Source organism: Leptodactylus fuscus, chromosome 2 (genome assembly GCF_031893055.1).
Source record: "Leptodactylus fuscus isolate aLepFus1 chromosome 2, aLepFus1.hap2, whole genome shotgun sequence".
NCBI classification, from domain to species: Eukaryota; Metazoa; Chordata; class Amphibia; order Anura; family Leptodactylidae; genus Leptodactylus; species Leptodactylus fuscus.
In genome coordinates, this window is record NC_134266.1 from 66,493,280 (window position 1) to 66,513,154 (window position 19,875).

Genomic DNA, 19,875 nt, shown 5'->3' on the forward strand with positions numbered 1-19,875 from the left:
CTAGGGAAAGGGGGCAATTTGAAATTTTCGATTTTTTTTTTTTATGTGTTTTTTTTTTTTTTTAAATATTTTCATGAATGTTAATAGCCCCCCTGGGGCTTGATAGCATTTCCCAAGACTACAATACAACTGCATTGCAACCTATGGGACTTTCGCTATTTAGCTAAAGACCATACACCAGCCTCAGTAAATATTCTGACGGACCTGGAAGCCTTCATTAGGCTCCAGGCTGCCATAGGAACTGGACAACTCCTGCAATCTCACCATTCGGGAGCCATCGTCCAAAAATAAAGGTACAGGTCTGGTAAGGACTGGCCACAGGGGACTTTTTTTTTGTTAGGTTGCTTCAATCGAGGGCATTAGCTCCAGGTTTCCATTGTACAATAAAGTAGTAGCAATTATGGCCGTCATGCTGCAGCAGTGTGGCCGCCATTATTAAAGGCCCGATGGGGTTAAGTATAGCTGTTTGTTATTTTCATTCACCTCTCTTGGGCCTCCACTATGCGGATGGAGAATCTGTAACAGATGTTTGTTTGTTTTTTGAGGACAGAAAAGTATGATAGAAGTATGGTAAGTGTGAAAGATCTCATCTTACCAAGCCACTTGGCACACCTGCAATCACCTTTCTTACCTTCCACTCATGCCCCAAGAGTGTCTGTGTTTATAGGATAATATGAAATGAGCTTTATAAATTTTATATATTTATTAAAAGGACTTCCCGGGAAAAAACACTTTAAAAAAAGAAAAAAGGTATTTGAGTGCTATTAATGGGTTATTAACTGCACCAAAATAACCTTCTGACAGTCTCTACATTTGTTTATTTGCTTCCCCCTAGCTTCCTGCTGTCCTAACCTACAACTCCCATGATCCCCCTCTCTCACACACCTCCCTGTTTCCTTAGCTAGCTCGTGGACTAGTAGCCCTATCTATCTACCTACCTGCCTACCTCACTCAGCCCCAGTCCCCCACACAATCATACTTAGCTGTCTTCTGTGTCCTGAAGATCAGCGTCTTCAGTCCCGGCAGTATCTTCTTCTGCCGTCAACTATAAAATAAAGCTTTATTGCACATGAGCCGGCAGAAGCAGAGGAAGTGCCAGAAGAATGAAGATGGGTAAGTATGTTAGGGACGGGGCCGGGGAGTTTTGGTGAAGCTTTGTTTCCGGAAATGCAGAAACGGAACAACTCTGAATCATCAGAAAATGTGCCTGGGGCGGTCACGTGAGGTATAGGTAAATTTAGATTTTTTGTAATCAAAGTCAAGGGGGTTGAGTTTAGGGACTGATTTTCTTTTTATCCCAGACAATCTCTTTAACCTGAGTTGGTCGGTTCTAGCCACTAACATATACAGAAATACATATCAGTGAATGTCAAGAAAATACAGGTAAAAGTACAATACAATACAGAAAATAAAATGGGAATAAAAGAGTAAAAAAGATATAATACCAAACGAAGTTCTGGTCTGGATCGCTGGGGCCTCACTCCTAGGTCTCAGTTTCTTCAGTCAGTCCAAAAAAAGAATGTGTCCTTTACATGCTGTTACAGAGTCAGAACTCTCCTTGCTGCCTCTTTGCTGAGTGATAAAGAATCAAGTCTTCCTGTTAGCATATGGCCAGTGCCCGACCACACCTCCCTCCCAGGTATCCCCGCTCCTCCTTCCCCCACTGTAGAATCCTGGGAAAGAGCGGTGTCTTCCTAGATGCTGGGAAAGATGTGTGTCTGAGGGTGAACTTAGGGTCACTAGCACTCTCTCACTCACTCCCTGGACATCTGATGTCCAGAGGCAAATTCAAATATGCTTCATTAGCATTACCGAAGAAAAAACATTTGGTGTTGCCAAAGCAAAGGATGATTGGGGGGTGGTGGTAGGGGGTGGGTATGGGGTGCGTGGGTTGGGGGTTCAGGTGTCCTTGGGGTCTCATCGTTCTTGTTTGGGACGTGTGGGTATGGGGGGGAGGGGTAATAGGTTTAATAGTCTATGGGGTCTCATCTTCCTCTTGTTTGGTGACAGCTAGACACATATTGGGCAGCGATCTCCACAGTGGACTCCTCTTCTCCCAGTTGGATGTAGAGTTTCCTCTTCTTGTCTGTAGATGTGAAGTCTGGGATGTGGGCAGAGAGTCTTTGGTAGTAGGCAGCCCTCACTGCTGAGTATTTGGTGCAATATAGCAGGAAGTGGGCCTCGTTTTCTAGGGCCCTTTGATTGCAGTGTTGGTACAGTCTGTTCTCCCATGGTTTGTATGTCTGCTTGTGTCGCCCCTTTGAAATCTCTAGGTTATGGGCGCTCAGTCTGTAAGGGCTCAGGGCTTGTCTGCGTTTGGGGTAGCGTATTTTCTCCAAGTAGGTGGCCATGATGTAGTCCCTTTGCAGGGATTGGTCATCGTCTGTAGGTGTTTTTGGTTTGGTGGTTGGCTGTTGTTTGGTTTGGGGGTGTCTGGTTGTTTCAAGTTATGTGGCTTAGCCAGGCTTGGTGGTGTTAGGAGTCGGGGTTGCTGCCTTGAATGTGCGCCTGGAACCCTAGTGCCCTCTTCTGTATGGTGAGCCATAGGGGGAGCCTGCCTAGCTCTGCCCTGCAAGCTATGTTGGAGGTGTTGTGGTGGACATGGAGCAGGTATTTGCGGAACTCCAGGTGGAAGGCCTCTGTTGGGCTAGCGTCCCATTTTGGCTGGTCTGGGTAGGTAGCTGGGCCCCAGACTTCACTGCTATAGAGAAGGATCGGGGCGATGGCTGCATCAAATATCTTCAGCCAGACCCTCACCGGTGGTTTGAGGTGGTACAGTTGTCTTCTGATGGCGTAGAAGGTTCTGCAGGCTTTTACTTTCAGGGTTTCTATTGCTGCTTTGAAGCTTCCTGATTGGTTGAGCTCCAGCCCCAGGTAGGTGTAGCTGTTGGTTTTCTTCAGTGTGGAGCCGTTTAGTGCGAGTTTTGGGGTGGGAGCCTTGGTATGGCCCTTCTTCTGAAATACTATGGTTTGGGTTTTCTTGTAGTTGATGGGGAGGGCCCATGTTGTGCTGAATTTTTCCAGCACTGCTAAGCTGTCTTGGAGGTCTTTCTCAGTGGGGGATAGGTGTAGCAGGCAATAAACTGGCTGGTCAGAAATGGCTATCTCCCATGGTATACACATGAAACCACTAAAGCAGTGGCGTAACTAGGAATGGCGGGGCCCCGTGGCGAACTTTTGACATCCCCCCCCCACCGAAGACCTCGACTGACCCCCTCCTGCGCACTCTATTATGTCCCTTAGTAAGCCCTGCACACAGTATTATGTCCCTTAGTGGCCCCTGCACACAGTATTATGTCCCTTAGTGACCCCTGCACACAGTATTATGTCCCTTAGTGACCCCTGCACACAGTATTATCCCCAATCGTGGCCCCTGCAGACAGTATTATCCCCCATAGTGTCCCCTGCACACAGTATTATCCCCAATAGTGTCCCCTGCACACAGTATTATCCCCCATAGTGTCCCATGCACACAGTATTATCCCCCATAGTGTCCCCTGTACACAGTATTATCTCCCATAGTGTCCCCTGCACAGAGTATTATCCCCAATAGTGGCCCCCGCACACAGTATTATGCCCCATAGTGTCCCCTGCACACAGTATTATCTCCCATAGTGTCCCCTGCACACAGTATTATCCCCCATAGTGTCACCTGCACACAGTATTATCCCCCATAGTCGCCCCTGCACACAGTATTATCCCCCATAGTGGCCCCTGCACACAGTATTATCCCCCATAGTGGCCCCTGCAAACAGTATTATCCCCAATAGTGGCCCCTGCACACAGTATTATGTCCCACTGTGGACACCCATAAACAATTATTATACTCTGGGGTCTTTTCAGACCCCAGAGTATAATAATCGGAGACCCTGGGGAATAAAAACATTTAAAAAAACAGTTGCTTACCTGTCCCCCGGCTCCTATGCTGTCGGCCGCCGCTCTCGTCCTTCTTTAATGACGTCGGATGTCACATGACCCGGGAAGCAGGCCGGGTTCATGTGATGTCAGAGACATCAGACAAGTATGAAGGAGGCCTGGCAGGATCGTGGAGAGGTAAGTAACAGTATTTTTTACGTTCCCTTACCTCTCCCAGTCCACCGATCATTATACTTGGGGGTCTGCGAATTGACCCCATGTGTAAACACAGCTTGAATATAACATTCCTAAAGGTATGTGTAGGACTGATATTAATAAGTAAAAATACCTTTTAATGAAAGATACAGAACTGAGCATCTGTTCATACATAAAATCTGCAGCAAAAAAAAAGCTGTGTTTCCGCAATGTAGGGCCTTAGCCTTAAACCTGAAAATGTTTGTATATGCACCTCCAAGATCTTGCTCTTGTTTTGAAGGAAAGATTTCTAACTTCGCAGCTCCGGAGTTAAACTGTAAATTTACAGTGTCTCTGAACGAGCTGTATTCAGGGTGAACAGTAATGAAATTAGCTCAAGTCCAGAGTCCCGTTTGTCCAAAACTGTAGGGGGGGGGGGGGGGGGTTCAGGGACAACTTCCCCTGCCGTATTATTATGTCATAATGCTAAAGACGTAACAGAAGTATATCCAGCTCACCATTTATGGCTATATCCATAGTAGATATGTCCAGCATCAAAATCTATTTTGAGAACAGGGCCCTGTTTGCAGCCACAAATATTTGAGAGATGGCTGCGCATGCGCAAATATCTTCATTCACATACCCTTTCACTTGTGGACCATACTAGCAAAAGGAGTGAATTCATCCATTTTTATTTGGTTTGGGGGGGGGGGGGGGGTTGTAGAAAGAAGATTATAGCCACGTAATATTTATATTTTGATAAAAATTTTATCTTAATAAAAAAGTAAATAATGAAAATTGTACCAAAAAAGGGGTAACATGACGCTGTTGTGCGAATACAGCCCTAGAATCTGGGGACCAATAAATGTGAATGGACCATGATGTGGCCATTTTGTGTAATGGTATAGGAAGCAGCAGCTGGACTGTCAGCCATGGCCTGTGGTACACACACCATGAATGCACTTCCAGGGGTCTCATCTTCCTCTTGTTTGGTGACAGCTAGACACATATTGGGCAGCGATCTCCACAGTGGACTCCTCTTCTCCCAGTTGGATGTAGAGTTTCCTCTTCTTGTCTGTAGATGTGAAGTCTGGGATGTGGGCAGAGAGTCTTTGGTAGTAGGCAGCCCTCACTGCTGAGTATTTGGTGCAATATAGCAGGAAGTGGGCCTCGTTTTCTAGGGCCCTTTGATTGCAGTGTTGGCACAGTCTGTTCTCCCATGGTTTGTATGTCTGCTTGTGTCGCCCCTTTGAAATCTCTAGGTTATGGGCGCTCAGTCTGTAAGGGCTCAGGGCTTGTCTGCGTTTGGGGTAGCGTATTTTCTCCAAGTAGGTGGCCATGATGTAGTCCCTTTGCAGGGATTAGTCATCGTCTGTAGGTGTTTTTGGTTTGGTGGTTGGCTGTTGTTTGGTTTGGGGGTGTCTGGTTGTTTCAAGTTATGTGGCTTAGCCAGGCTTGGTGGTGTTAGGAGTCGGGGTTGCTGCCTTGAATGTGCGCCTGGAACCCTAGTGCCCTCTTCTGTATGGTGAGCCATAGGGGGAGCCTGCCTAGCTCTGCCCTGCAAGCTATGTTGGAGGTGTTGTGGTGGACATGGAGCAGGTATTTGCGGAACTCCAGGTGGAAGGCCTCTGTTGGGCTAGCGTCCCATTTTGGCTGGTCTGGGTAGGTAGCTGGGCCCCAGACTTCACTGCTATAGAGAAGGATCGGGGCGATGGCTGCATCAAATATCTTCAGCCAGACCCTCACCGGTGGTTTGAGGTGGTACAGTTGTCTTCTGATGGCGTAGAAGGTTCTGCAGGCTTTTACTTTCAGGGTTTCTATTGCTGCTTTGAAGCTTCCTGATTGGTTGAGCTCCAGCCCCAGGTAGGTGTAGCTGTTGGTTTTCTTCAGTGTGGAGCCGTTTAGTGCGAGTTTTGGGGTGGGAGCCTTGGTATGGCCCTTCTTCTGAAATACTATGGTTTGGGTTTTCTTGTAGTTGATGGGGAGGGCCCATGTTGTGCTGAATTTTTCCAGCACTGCTAAGCTGTCTTGGAGGTCTTTCTCAGTGGGGGATAGGTGTAGCAGGCAATAAACTGGCTGGTCAGAAATGGCTATCTCCCATGGTATACACATGAAACCACTAAAGCAGTGGCGTAACTAGGAATGGCGGGGCCCCGTGGCGAACTTTTGACATCCCCCCCCCCACCGAAGACCTCGACTGACCCCCTCCTGCGCACTCTATTATGTCCCTTAGTAAGCCCTGCACACAGTATTATGTCCCTTAGTGGCCCCTGCACACAGTATTATGTCCCTTAGTGACCCCTGCACACAGTATTATGTCCCTTAGTGACCCCTGCACACAGTATTATCCCCAATCGTGGCCCCTGCAGACAGTATTATCCCCCATAGTGTCCCCTGCACACAGTATTATCCCCAATAGTGTCCCCTGCACACAGTATTATCCCCCATAGTGTCCCATGCACACAGTATTATCCCCCATAGTGTCCCCTGTACACAGTATTATCTCCCATAGTGTCCCCTGCACAGAGTATTATCCCCAATAGTGGCCCCCGCACACAGTATTATGCCCCATAGTGTCCCCTGCACACAGTATTATCTCCCATAGTGTCCCCTGCACACAGTATTATCCCCCATAGTGTCACCTGCACACAGTATTATCCCCCATAGTCGCCCCTGCACACAGTATTATCCCCCATAGTGGCCCCTACACACAGTATTATCCCCCATAGTGGCCCCTGCACACAGTATTATCCCCCATAGTGGCCCCTGCAAACAGTATTATCCCCAATAGTGGCCCCTGCACACAGTATTATGTCCCACTGTGGACACCCATAAACAATTATTATACTCTGGGGTCTTTTCAGACCCCAGAGTATAATAATCGGAGACCCTGGGGAATAAAAACATTTAAAAAAACAGTTGCTTACCTGTCCCCCGGCTCCTATGCTGTCGGCCGCCGCTCTCGTCCTTCTTTAATGACGTCGGATGTCACATGACCCGGGAAGCAGGCCGGGTTCATGTGATGTCAGAGACATCAGACAAGTATGAAGGAGGCCTGGCAGGATCGTGGAGAGGTAAGTAACAGTATTTTTTACGTTCCCTTACCTCTCCCAGTCCACCGATCATTATACTTGGGGGTCTGCGAATTGACCCCATGTGTAAACACAGCTTGAATATAACATTCCTAAAGGTATGTGTAGGACTGATATTAATAAGTAAAAATACCTTTTAATGAAAGATACAGAACTGAGCATCTGTTCATACATAAAATCTGCAGCAAAAAAAAAGCTGTGTTTCCGCAATGTAGGGCCTTAGCCTTAAACCTGAAAATGTTTGTATATGCACCTCCAAGATCTTGCTCTTGTTTTGAAGGAAAGATTTCTAACTTCGCAGCTCCGGAGTTAAACTGTAAATTTACAGTGTCTCTGAACGAGCTGTATTCAGGGTGAACAGTAATGAAATTAGCTCAAGTCCAGAGTCCCGTTTGTCCAAAACTGTAGGGGGGGGGGGGGGGGGGGGGGTTCAGGGACAACTTCCCCTGCCGTATTATTATGTCATAATGCTAAAGACGTAACAGAAGTATATCCAGCTCACCATTTATGGCTATATCCATAGTAGATATGTCCAGCATCAAAATCTATTTTGAGAACAGGGCCCTGTTTGCAGCCACAAATATTTGAGAGATGGCTGCGCATGCGCAAATATCTTCATTCACATACCCTTTCACTTGTGGACCATACTAGCAAAAGGAGTGAATTCATCCATTTTTATTTGGTTTGGGGGGGGGGGGGGTTGTAGAAAGAAGATTATAGCCACGTAATATTTATATTTTGATAAAAATTTTATCTTAATAAAAAAGTAAATAATGAAAATTGTACCAAAAAAGGGGTAACATGACGCTGTTGTGCGAATACAGCCCTAGAATCTGGGGACCAATAAATGTGAATGGACCATGATGTGGCCATTTTGTGTAATGGTATAGGAAGCAGCAGCTGGACTGTCAGCCATGGCCTGTGGTACACACACCATGAATGCACTTCCAGGAGAAGTCTCTCAGAGATCCTGTACACGCACAGTACATGTACATAGATGTCACTCCCGCCTTCTCTGTGAGTGTGTGGCGGCGCGCCTGGTGGTTTGTGGATTACTGTTACTATGTATCGTGTACAATAAAGTTATGGCGAGAAGAAGAAAAAAAAAACCTGAGTGCGCGCGGCCGTGATGTGACGTGGCTGAGGCTGAGTGAGTGAGTGAACCGCGGACATGGAGGTGGTGCTGCTGGTCGCGGTGACTGTGCTGCTAGGGGGTATAGTCGTGCTGCTGTCTCTATGGGGCAGGAAGGCAAAGCAGGGCAGCGAGTCTGAGACAAGCGGTGAGTGCATGGCGGGACATTACAGGCACTGCACAGCTTCTCATATCAGTGCGGGCTTCATGTACCGCGCTGTGTGTACTCTGCTCTATCAGGGAGCCTGCACTGTACTGCGATCTGTGCGGTCATTACACAGTGCTAATGGGATATTCGGTACCTCAGCTCTCCCCTACCAAGACTTCCCTCTCCAGCTCTGGGAGATGTTCTGGAGTGTCCTGGAAGACTTCATGGAGTGCAACAGCGATCTGTAACCTTTGGCTCTACCACTTGCAGAGCTATAACTCCCAGCAGTCACAGGTTACACATTATTATATTGTTTATATAGCGCCATTACTTCCATGGTGCTTTACATTTGGGGTTTACATACAGTACACAAAACATACAGGTAGATATAATACTAACACTGACCGACTGGCACAGTGGGGTAGAGGGCCCTGCCCCCAAGGGCTTACAGATAACTGGGGTGTAGCAATAAGAGGCTCCTGCTTATCACCATTATGACTGAATGGGGTCACTAAGCTATAGCCCAAATGCCTCTTCAGTGCTTCACAGAAAACAAGATCCCCCTTCTTTGTGGTCAAGAATGCTGCTTGGCCCTCCCTTACAAATATTAGCTGGCAGTATTTCTCTCTAGGGCAAACAACTATTACCCCCATACACAGAGTCCGAAGTCCTTAACCACAAGCATCACCTATCCACCCTGGTTAAAGAGGACCTTTCATGGTTTGGGCCACAGACAGTTCTATATACCGCTGGAAAGCCGATAGTGCTCTGAATTCAGCGCACTGTCGGCTTTCCCGATCTGTGCCGGTACCGTAGCTCTTCACAGTCAGAAGGGTGTTTCTGACACTCTGTCAGGACCGTCCTTCTCCACAGCAGCACCAATAGCGCTGTACAGTGTGAGCGGGGAGGAACGCCTCCTCCCTCTGCTCACAGTACTTGTCCATAGACGAGTATTATCAGGAGAGGAGGGGGCGTTCCTCCCCGGTCCCAGAGCACAGCGCTATTGGTGCTGCTTGTACAGAAGGACGGTCCTGAGAGAGTGTCAGAAACGCCCTTCTAACTGTGAAGAGCTACGGTACCGGGACTGCTAGCTCTTCACCCAGGGCACAGATCGGGAAAGCCGACAGTGTGCTGAATTCAGCGCACTGCCTGCTTTCCAGCAGTATATAGAACTGCCTGTGCCCCAAACCATGAATGGTCCTCTTTAATAAAAGTTACTAATATAGTCATAAAGGCTTTGTGATAAGGCTGCATTCACACAGCTTCTAACTGGTCTTACAGTAATGTATAAATGGCTTATAAACAATCTTGGTGGTGGTAGAGATTCAGTATGTTATGTTATGCTGGGGGTTTCACTGTGTGACATCTGGTAACTTGTACGGACTTATCATTGTTGACTGTGGAAATGACCAGAATTGATGCCAAAGTTCAGCATGGTCCATTACTTCACTGAGGTCATAAAAAAAATTCTGCCAAGTACACATGTAACAATAACTACTCATTTTTCAAAATATTTCTTTATGAATAAATTCTGGTGAATGTTTATCATTTTCTCACATTTTTTCTACAGGTGAGAAAGCAAATGGTCATGCAGTTCCAGAGAAGCAAACTACCAAAAAACAGAAACCACAGAAGCCACGCAAGGAAAAAACTCAGCCTCATACCTTCTCCCATCCGCTCCTGGCATCTGCTCTTAAGGTATCCTTATAAATAATTAAAATTAGTTCTCTCCTGTTTCTTGTATGTAGGTGATGGGCTCATTTTACACGAGCATGTTGGGACATATGAAGGGATGATGTGTTACACATTTATCTACTCATATTTTACTTCCAAATAAAACATTCACTTATTAACGTACAAGAATTTACAGCAAAATAAACAAAACTGAACATCAGTCCAGATAGCCGACGGGATTATTTCGGTTTAGTTATTACAATATTCATGAGGTTTCTCCTGCAGTTCCATTCAAACCAAAACTACTATTATACTCTGAGGTCTGAAAGGAGATTCGCCCAACACATTCTCATACTTTATAAGGCGCATGACCTAAGCAATTGCTTTTAATCGTAGTCCAGGTAAAATGCTCAGCTAAGGCTGACGCCCAAAGTTGCAGATTTTGCTGCAGTTTTTTGAGCCAAAGCCAAGAATGGCTTCAAAAGAAATGCCCCATCTTTAGGATAAGTCCGTGATAACAGAGTCATACACTTGACAACTCCCACTGATCAGCTGCAGAGCTGTCTGCTTCAGGTTCTGTGCATCATGCAGACTCTGACTTTGGCAGCTGATTGTTGGGGATGCCAGGATGCCAAACTCACCAGTCCGTTATATGTTACCTATCCTTATGATAGGTCATCAATCTTAGTCATGGATATCCCACTTAAATAGCTTATGTAGCTAATAGTTATTCCACCTGAGACCCCATACACATACATGCTTGGCTCAGTCTAACGTGCAAATGTTCTCAGTGGCAACTTCTTATCACCTCTTAGAGCAAAAGGACTTGGCATATTAGTTTCTTTCAACCTCTGGGAGATTTAAGATAGATAGATAGATAGATAGATAGATAGATGGTCCTGCTGAAACTGGTGGGTGCAGCTGATGTTTTTTTTCTACTGTGTATGGCTAACTTTATAACGGTGTCTAAGTAAACTTGTCACCATAACTCAAAACATGCCCCTTAATTTAACCAAATAGGCAGGAAATTAAGTTTATGCTTGTTATGAGATGGCATACATTACCACTGTTTTCACTTGTCCTCGGGCACAGGTGATTTTATATAGCCCTAGACAGCGGACAGTGCTCTGAATTCAATGCACTGTTGGCTTTCCCGTTATGTGCCTTGGGGTTGGAGATTTTGGTGCCGTTACCAATCTCTGGCCACCTATTAAAGCATGCAAAAGACTGGGCTTGACATAAGTGAAGGTCCTCTTTAAAATTCATGCCCACTTTTCTGTAACTTTGTAAATTTGGAGAGCAAAAATGCAAGTTCCAAAGGTTTTTTTTTTGTTTTGTTTTGTTTTTAAAATATATCATGCCATCTGTGATATTTTGGCAGCAAAATGTATGCCAACGACTGGCATAAACCACTGTAAAGATGTGGGCACTGTGTACTAGCTGTGCCTAATGCCTCAGTACCCAGGTTTCTGCAATTTACAGGTTGTGCATTCCTGGTTATTATGCTATTAATTGAATTCTTGAACCTCTCCCCCCAGGCTCACAGTGGAGGCATAACCTGCTTGGATTTTAGCAGTAATGGGAAATATTTAGCTTCATGTTCAGATGACAGGACTGTCAGAATATGGAGCACTAAGGACTTCCTTGAAAAGGAGCACCGCTGTATGAGAGCCAATGTGGAGCTAGATCATGCAACCCATGTCCGCTTCAGTCCTGACTGCAGGTAAAACGTAACAGTGTGGCTCAGTTTGTTTCATCTGCATGAAAACAATACTAAAAGAGATAAAAGGAAGAAACATCCACCAAATGTTTAATTCACTTCTATGGGTCTACCAGAGATTGCCATTTCATTCTCTTGGAGTGCTCATGGTAACTTGGGGGTCCTTATTCTCCTTTAATACCAGGACCCACACAGATGAGACACTGATCCACTATCTGCGATAAGGAATAAGTGTCTAGAATGAGACAAACCATTTAAGATCATAACCAGAATTTTCCTGGTATTCTAAATGAAGTCTAAGCATTGCATAATGGAAGAATATGCGACTTTCTAATGCACTTTGTTTCAAAATGTGTAGAAATTATGAACTTTCTTGTTTACATGCATGGATGAAATTCCCCCCTCCCCACTTAATACTTTCCAAAGCCAATAACTACAGATATTAACAATAAAGGATTCAATATTGAAGATCTTTTCATTATACAATAAACCCTAACTTGGTTACTAGTAATCTCAACTGGGCAAGTCCTTCTGTGAATAAAACCATTATGACTGGTGAAATCTATGAACAACTATTGATTTTCATACATGCTATGTAGTATAAGGGTGTGGGCTACTCTAAATGTCAGCAGTATTTACTTCTGGCCAACAGTTTATCTTAACACCTACCCCGTACCTGTGTATCTTTGGCTATGCATGCATTTGTTTTCTTTGGGGAGCAGGGAGTAAGCCACCGCAGAAACCTCCGGCAGTGACTAATCTGCTGTGAAAACAAAAGAACATGCCAAAATTCATGCCGCAAACATCTAGCATTGAGTGTGATTCAGAACATCCCATACAACTAAAATCTATGGGGTCAGCAAACTTTTCTCTAAAATATATTGTTGCATGTATTAACCTAACCAGGCCGGCAATGCAGGTGTGAACAGAGTCTAGTTTACACACAGATTATTATACTGTATTACATCAAGGCATTTTAATATGGTATAGCACAGATGCAATAATAACTGTCTTTCTCTACCTTTTTAAGATCCTTTATTGTATTCTTAGCAAATGGAGATACAATCCGACTGTTTAAAATGACCAAGAAAGACGATGCATTCATCTTCTCTGCTACAGGTGAAGACTTCCCAAAGCGGCATAAATCCACCATCATTAATATTGGAATAGCAGAAACAGGTGAGTTATAGAGAATGGGTCAACCTTAGCAATAGTAACCAAGATGAGATTGTTATATTGTGGAACATTTTTACTTCTACCCATATTAAGAAAAATATATCAATGTGACTACCCAAAAATGAACCTGGGAAGAAAGACTTAAAAATCCCTTGTTTTTCTAGAACAGGGGTAGGTAACCCTTTTTGTTCGGCTTGCCCATTTAAATTAAAAGATCAAAGATGAGGTTCTTGGAGTGCCGAGCAATAATTGTAAAGCTGACGACCCCTATACTAAAGTCATATACCACAAACCATAACATAGAAGTGCTGCCACCAGATGCTTTAGGGCGCGTGCGTTTACTGCTATTTCCTGGAACTGGAAGTTTACTTCGATGTAAAACTGTGTTCAAATGGTGCGTTTTTATTGTGCAAAAACACACCGTTATACAGAATAATGTCCCATAGTGGCCCCTTCACACGGTATTATGTCCCATAGCCATAGTGGCTCCTGCATTCGGTATTATGTCCCATAGCGGGCCACTCTTGGCACACGTGCCAGAGGTTGCCGACCCCTGGTCTAGAGTCTTCCTATACAACCTTAAAAAATGGAAGCAGAGCGATTTATTAGAATTTTTTTTTTATGTGACCAGTAATTGATGTTTTTGAGAACATAACATGACCCTCTTTCTCCTTTTCTTGTACAGGAAAGTTTATTATGACTGCATCAAGTGATACCATCATTTTGATTTGGAATCGGAAGGGTGATGTCCTGGCAACTATCAACACTAACCAGGTTGCAAACGCCTATGCTAGTGTGTCACCTTGTGGGAGGTAACAGTTCCTTCATTTATTAGAATCCACAAATGTCTAATATGATTTTGTTTTCAGACAGTTTCGTTTTTTTTCTTTTTTTTTTTTTTTAAATCTAGATTGTGAGCCCCATATAGGGATCTTAATGTACATTTATTTTTTTATTTTTTTTCATTCAAGTATGTCTTTGTAGTATGGGAGGAAATCCACACAAACACGGGGAGAACATACAAACTCCTTGCAGATGGTGTTCCTGGGGGGATTCAAACCCAGGACTCAGCACTGCAAGGCTGCAGCGCTCAACCACTGAGCCACCATGTTGCCTCCCCATTGTTACTTTACAAGCGCAATGAATGCTTCCATCAATACTTATGGGGGTGCTCATTACTGTTACAGGCGCCCCAGGATGCAGATGAGAACCTGTATTTAGTACAGGCTCCGGAGCAGAGTGATGAGTACTGATGGTAACTAGTGTAGGTATTGAATAAAGCTTATTAGTCACTCCTTAAGCATCATTCACTGTAAGAGCACTGAAGGGACCATTATACAACATATGGGGGAACTGAGGGGACCATTATACTACATGTGGGGGCACTGAGGGGACCATTATACTACATGTGGGGGCACTGAGGGGACCATTATACTACATGTGGGGGCACTAGGGGACCATTATAAAACTGTTGTCTCTAAATGAAGCCTTATTTTGTTGACATTTCTAAGTGGTCGCTACTTTGGGGGGTACTCAGTTGGGACATTTCCTCACTAGGAGGTACTTTGCTTGAAAGGGTTGGGAAACACTTTATGTAGGTGATAAACTCCCTTTAAAGAGCACTTGCACGCCACCCTATTTTCATTCTAAATCTACTTTAAGCTTTCATATTCACAAACTTTATTTGATCCAGAAGAGGGTAAATAACCACTTATGAAAGGCTTGGGACATTTATCTAGTTTCCTTTTTTATCCTGAAGATAACAGAAAATAGTGTTTTGCTGGACTAGGAACCGTTGAGGTCTATACCTGTTTTGTTTTTTATAGGTTTGTAGCAAGCTGTGGTTTCACACCAGATGTGAAGGTTTGGGAGGTCTGCTTTAATAAAACAGGAGAGTTCCGGGAGGTCTGCAGGGCTTTTGAGTTGAAAGGCCATTCGGCTGGTGTTTGTGGATTTGCTTTCTCCAATGATTCCAGCAGGTACGTATTTCTTGTATGGATGTGAATGGAAGAAGTAGAGGAAAATATGAAAGTGAATCTGTGTATTGGCTTTAAATTTGGAGAAAGTCATTTTGCAATATATCTGCATGAAAAAAAATTGCTCTTGAGCTCTTTGTAGGCTCGGTTCACATCTGTGCTCAGGTTTCTGTTTGAGGAGTCTGCTTGGGGACCCTCCGAATGGAAACCTATCGGCATAAAAAAGCGGTTACCTAAGGAAACCCGCAGACCCCATAGAAAAGGGGTGCTCACACTTTTTCAGCGTGCGAGCTACTTATAAAATGACCAAGTCAAAATGATCTACTACCCACTGACTCCCCCCCCCCCTTCCCCAATTGACCTTGGGCACAGATTGTGAAAGCAGACAGGCTTCAGGCCTATATGGTAATGCCCAGACATCACGTGGTCTAGGATCTTACCATATAGGCCCGAAGTCTGCTATTATTAACATCGGATCCCTTAGAGGTAAGTAACATTGTTTATTATGTTTCCTCACCTCCCCTGGGACTCCAATTATTATACTCGCGGGTCTGAAAAGACTCCCGAGTATAATAATAGCGGCAGTGGGATCGCAGCCTGGCCCGGGCCTATTCACTGCCGGTCTCCGCGGCCTATAGCACAAGGGGAAGTGGGGGCGGCAGTGAGCAGGTCTGGGGAGGTTGGTAAATAGGCCACTACTTGCTGGGGATACTCCAGCAGGTAGCGGCCTATTATAAAACGAAAAAAAAGTTATTATACTTACCGATCTCGCTGCTGCTCCCGCTGCCGCCGCGATCCTCTTCTCTCGGCAGTCAGACGTCTACATATCAGTGTAGCGGCAGCTCTTCTGCGCTGATTCAAAGAAAAAAAAAAAGTAAAAAAATAAAAATCGCCCGGGCTGCCGCCCCCCTCCCTCATTAGAGGTGCGGCACTGCCTGGCGGACATGGAGAGCGGAGAGCAGTCTAATAATGAGGGTGTCTGTGATCGACCCGTACTTCCTTTGCGATCGACCGGTAGATTACGATTGACGTATTGGGCACCCCTGCCACATACTATAATGGGGTCCAAGTGGTTTCTGCTCAGTTTCCGTGCAAAAAATGCGGAGAGAAAAGTGCTGCATGCGGTGCCTTTCTCTCCACATATTTCATGCGAAGAGGGGAACAGAATGGCCCGAACACAGATATGAACCAGACCTTAATCCAACTTTTGCTCTCTCATGTTCTGTACACTGTAGGTTGTCTTAGTTTGAGATACAATGATACACGCTTAGATCAGGGTAATTGCATGGTCATATCTATGTCTCCAGATCAACAGGTTTACAGTCCTACTGCCATAGAACCTCTTAGGTTCTCTTCCTATCTTAATATGTGTATGTGCCAGGACAATTCACTGCATACACAAAAGGCCTCATGTACCCTTGTACTGCCCAGCATATGCAGAGTGTCTTATTTTGACACGCACTATGCTAGTATGTTTCAGCATGAATTTTTTTGTATAGAAAAAAGTATTGTGTTGTCCTTTGCTATACATAGAGATACAGTAACAATCAGGCTGTGGGGTATGTGTATAATTTCTTTTTTTTTTTTACAATGGTAGTCAGTGGGCCATGTTTACTACTGTATGCTTGAACAGTGGAATACACTGCTGCTTTTATTTGGAAATGTATGCCAGAAAATACTCCCAAAGTACACTGCAGACTGAAGGAAAAATAAATTGTGCTTTAGATGCCGCCATGAGTACTGGTCATGGCACCACTACTCATGGTGGCCTCAATACTATGATCACTTACCTACATTATACAGGAATATTCCACTGAAAAGGACACTGTCTAAAGGACCCCCCTGTACTTTACAGTGCTGCAGGTCCAGACCCCCAGTGCTTGTGACCACACGTATGTGGTTTATGTGATCAGCCAATAACTTCTCTGTGATCCTCTACCATTCATGCACATGTAACTGCAGAGGCCATGGCCTGGCTGAGAAGTCACATGACCTTTTATCCAATAGGTGCAGAGATTCTGAATTACAGGCAATGCCATATCTAGGTATAAAGGGAAAGGAATTTGTAACAAGATATACTGTATGGATAATATGCTGAGCTTCATGTAACCCCTTAACACAAAGCTGAATTTTAGACATTTTACCAGGACTGTGGAGTCGGAAATAAGTGGCTGACACTGAAGAAGGCTTCAAAGTAAAATGATTATTAATTATTGCATACTATAATTAAAAATATTTAATGTATGATTAATATTATTGGATACATAGAGTGATGCAAATCTAGATTCATAGGAATCCAACCACTAGTTTTTTAAATAAATTGGAGGATCTTTACTGCTTCTGACTGACCATGGCTGTCAGCCATTTATGAACTTGTTGGAGAGGGAGTTGAAGTCAGGCTGTGGAAAAAGAGGAGTCCGAGGTTCGGCCAACCAACTCCTTATCCATGCATTGTATGCTCCTTGATAGAGTCCGCCAGCAAGAGGTCAGATGTTATATATAATATATTTTTCCTTTATTATTTATTTTATTTATTTGTTCATAGGATGGCAACAGTATCTAAAGATGGGACATGGAAGCTTTGGAATACAGATGTTGAGTATAAAAAGCAACAAGATCCGTACCTGCTGTTTACAGGAAAATGGTCTGGCAAAGAGCCTTGTCGTATTGCATTGTCTCCTGATGGTCGTGTAGTTGCTATAGCCAGTATCTGTGATATCACAGTATATAATGCTCAAACAGGGGAAATCGAGGAAGAATTCAAGTCTGTACACGGGAACGTCATCTCAGACCTTGCATTTGATATCAACAACAGATTTTTGGTCTCTACTGGAGATCGTGTAGTCCGTGTCTTTCATAATTCTGCTGGATACAGAGCGGCTATTGCTGATATGAAGGACATGCTTAAGAAAGCCACAACCAAGGGCACAAAGGACAGACTACAGAAACAGATAATGGATGCCCAGAAAGCACTAGATGCTGTGTACAAACACAAGGACTAAAACTGTTTTTATAACTGTTTTGATACAAAAACAACTACAGTTTCAAAGATTAAAATATTTCTGTGGAAATCTTATATTTGCCTTATTTGTTTTTTTTCTTATACCTGTGGTTCCTGAAAGTTACAGTTGTCTAGGTTACAACATTTTCACCTTACTAATAAACCATCAATTACTCTCAACTGTAACTGCTAATCTCTGTGGGACTGAAGGCCTGCTACAGTGCTCAGCTGTTTTTGGCAGAATTGAAGGGGATGTGTGTGACCGTTGTCACACCATTTTTGTGGTCATTGGCTGTGGAAGAGATCAGACATGTTTCACCTGTGAATATGTGATATAAATCATGATTATGGGAGATTGAAATGGTTTCATAGCTGGAGATTAATAATAATACATTTTATTTATATAGCGCCAACATATTCTGCAGCACAGCACATTAAAATGGAGCCTGGACATATAAAGTTACAGTCCGAGATAGCATCATATCCTGTATGGTGATGTGGGAGTGTGAACAGAAGAGGGTTCGTTTTAGGGATTCTAACTACGGAAGGGTTTACATTAGGAATTGTGATAGGCCTGTCTGAAAAGATGTGTCTTTAGTTTGTGGTTGAAGCTGTAGAAATTGGGAGTTAATCTGATTGTCCAGGATAGAGCATTCCAGAGAAGTGGTGCAACTCAGGAAAAGTCTTGTATATGCGCGTGGGAAGTTCTGATAATAGTGGATGTAAGTCTTAGGTCATTGAGTGAACGGAGAGCACGGGTTGGGCAGTAGACAGAGATGAGGGAGGAAATGTAGGGAGGTGCAGCATTATGGAGAGCCTTGTGGACGAGGTTGAAAAGTTTATATTGTATTCTGTAATGAATAGGCAGCCAATACAGTGACTGGCACAGACCGCAGGCATCGTTATAGCGTCTAGACTGACAGATGAGCCTGGCCGCTGCATTCAGAATAGATTGTAGACTGGAGAGTTTAGTAAGGGGAAGACCGATTAGTAAGGAGTCAAGGCGAGAGTGAATCAGAGCAACACTAAGTGTCTTTAATGTATCTCTGATAAGAAAAGGGCATATTCTGGAGATGTTTTTGAGCTGGAGATGACATGAGCGTGCGAATGATTGGATATGGGGGGGTGAAAGAAAGCTCTGATTCAAACACAACCCCGAGGCAGCGGGCATGCTGTCTAGGTGTTATAGTAAGGCCTGAGACTGCAATGGATATATCGGGGACAGATCTATTAGATGGTGGAAACAGTAGTTGTTCAGTCTCAGAGATTTAGTTTCAGATAGAGCGAAGACATGAGATTTGAGACAGTAGAAAAACAATCACTGGTGTTCTGTATTAGTGCAGGGGTGACATCACGGGAAGATGTGTAGAATTGGGTGTCATCAGCATAAAGATGGTACTGGAAGCCAAATCTGCTGATGGTTTGTCCAATGGGGGCTGTGCATAGAGAGAAGAGCAGGGGGCCTAGGACCGAGTCCTGAGGAACCCCAACAGCAGGGGAAGAAACAGAGCCCACAAATGATACACTGAAAGATAAGAGGAGAACTAGGAGAGCGCGGTGTCCTTGATGCCGACTGAGCGGAACATAGTGAGGAGGAGTTGATGGTCAACAGTATCAAATGCTGCAGAGAGGTCCAGAAGAATAAGAAGAGAGAAGTCGCCATTGGATTTATCCATCAAGAGATTATTGGAGGCTTTTGTGAGGGCCGTTTCCATAGAGTACAGAGTGCGGAAACCAGATTTCAAGGGGTCAACAAGAGAGATAGCGTATTAAACGAGAATAGACCAGCCATTCCAAGATTTTAGAGATGAAGGGTAGGTTACAGACAGGTCAATAGTTAGCAGGACAGGTCCAGGGAGGGTTTTTTCAATAGCGGGGTTATGACAGCACGTTTGAAAACAGATGG

General features: G+C 44.3%; 1 protein-coding gene across 1 annotated transcript; it reads left to right on the forward strand.

Moving 5' to 3' along the window:
• The first annotated feature begins 8,276 nt into the window (after positions 1–8,276).
• On the forward strand, positions 8,277–18,044 carry TBL2 (transducin beta like 2). The gene is made up of 7 exons (XM_075263940.1): positions 8,277–8,422; positions 9,993–10,120; positions 11,635–11,819; positions 12,847–12,995; positions 13,678–13,804; positions 14,819–14,971; positions 17,514–18,044. The coding sequence occupies exons 1-7, from the start codon at positions 8,314–8,316 to the stop codon at positions 17,968–17,970; spliced, it is 1,308 nt and encodes a 435-aa protein (XP_075120041.1). The 5' UTR covers positions 8,277–8,313; the 3' UTR covers positions 17,971–18,044.
• Positions 18,045–19,875: the final 1,831 nt, after the last annotated feature.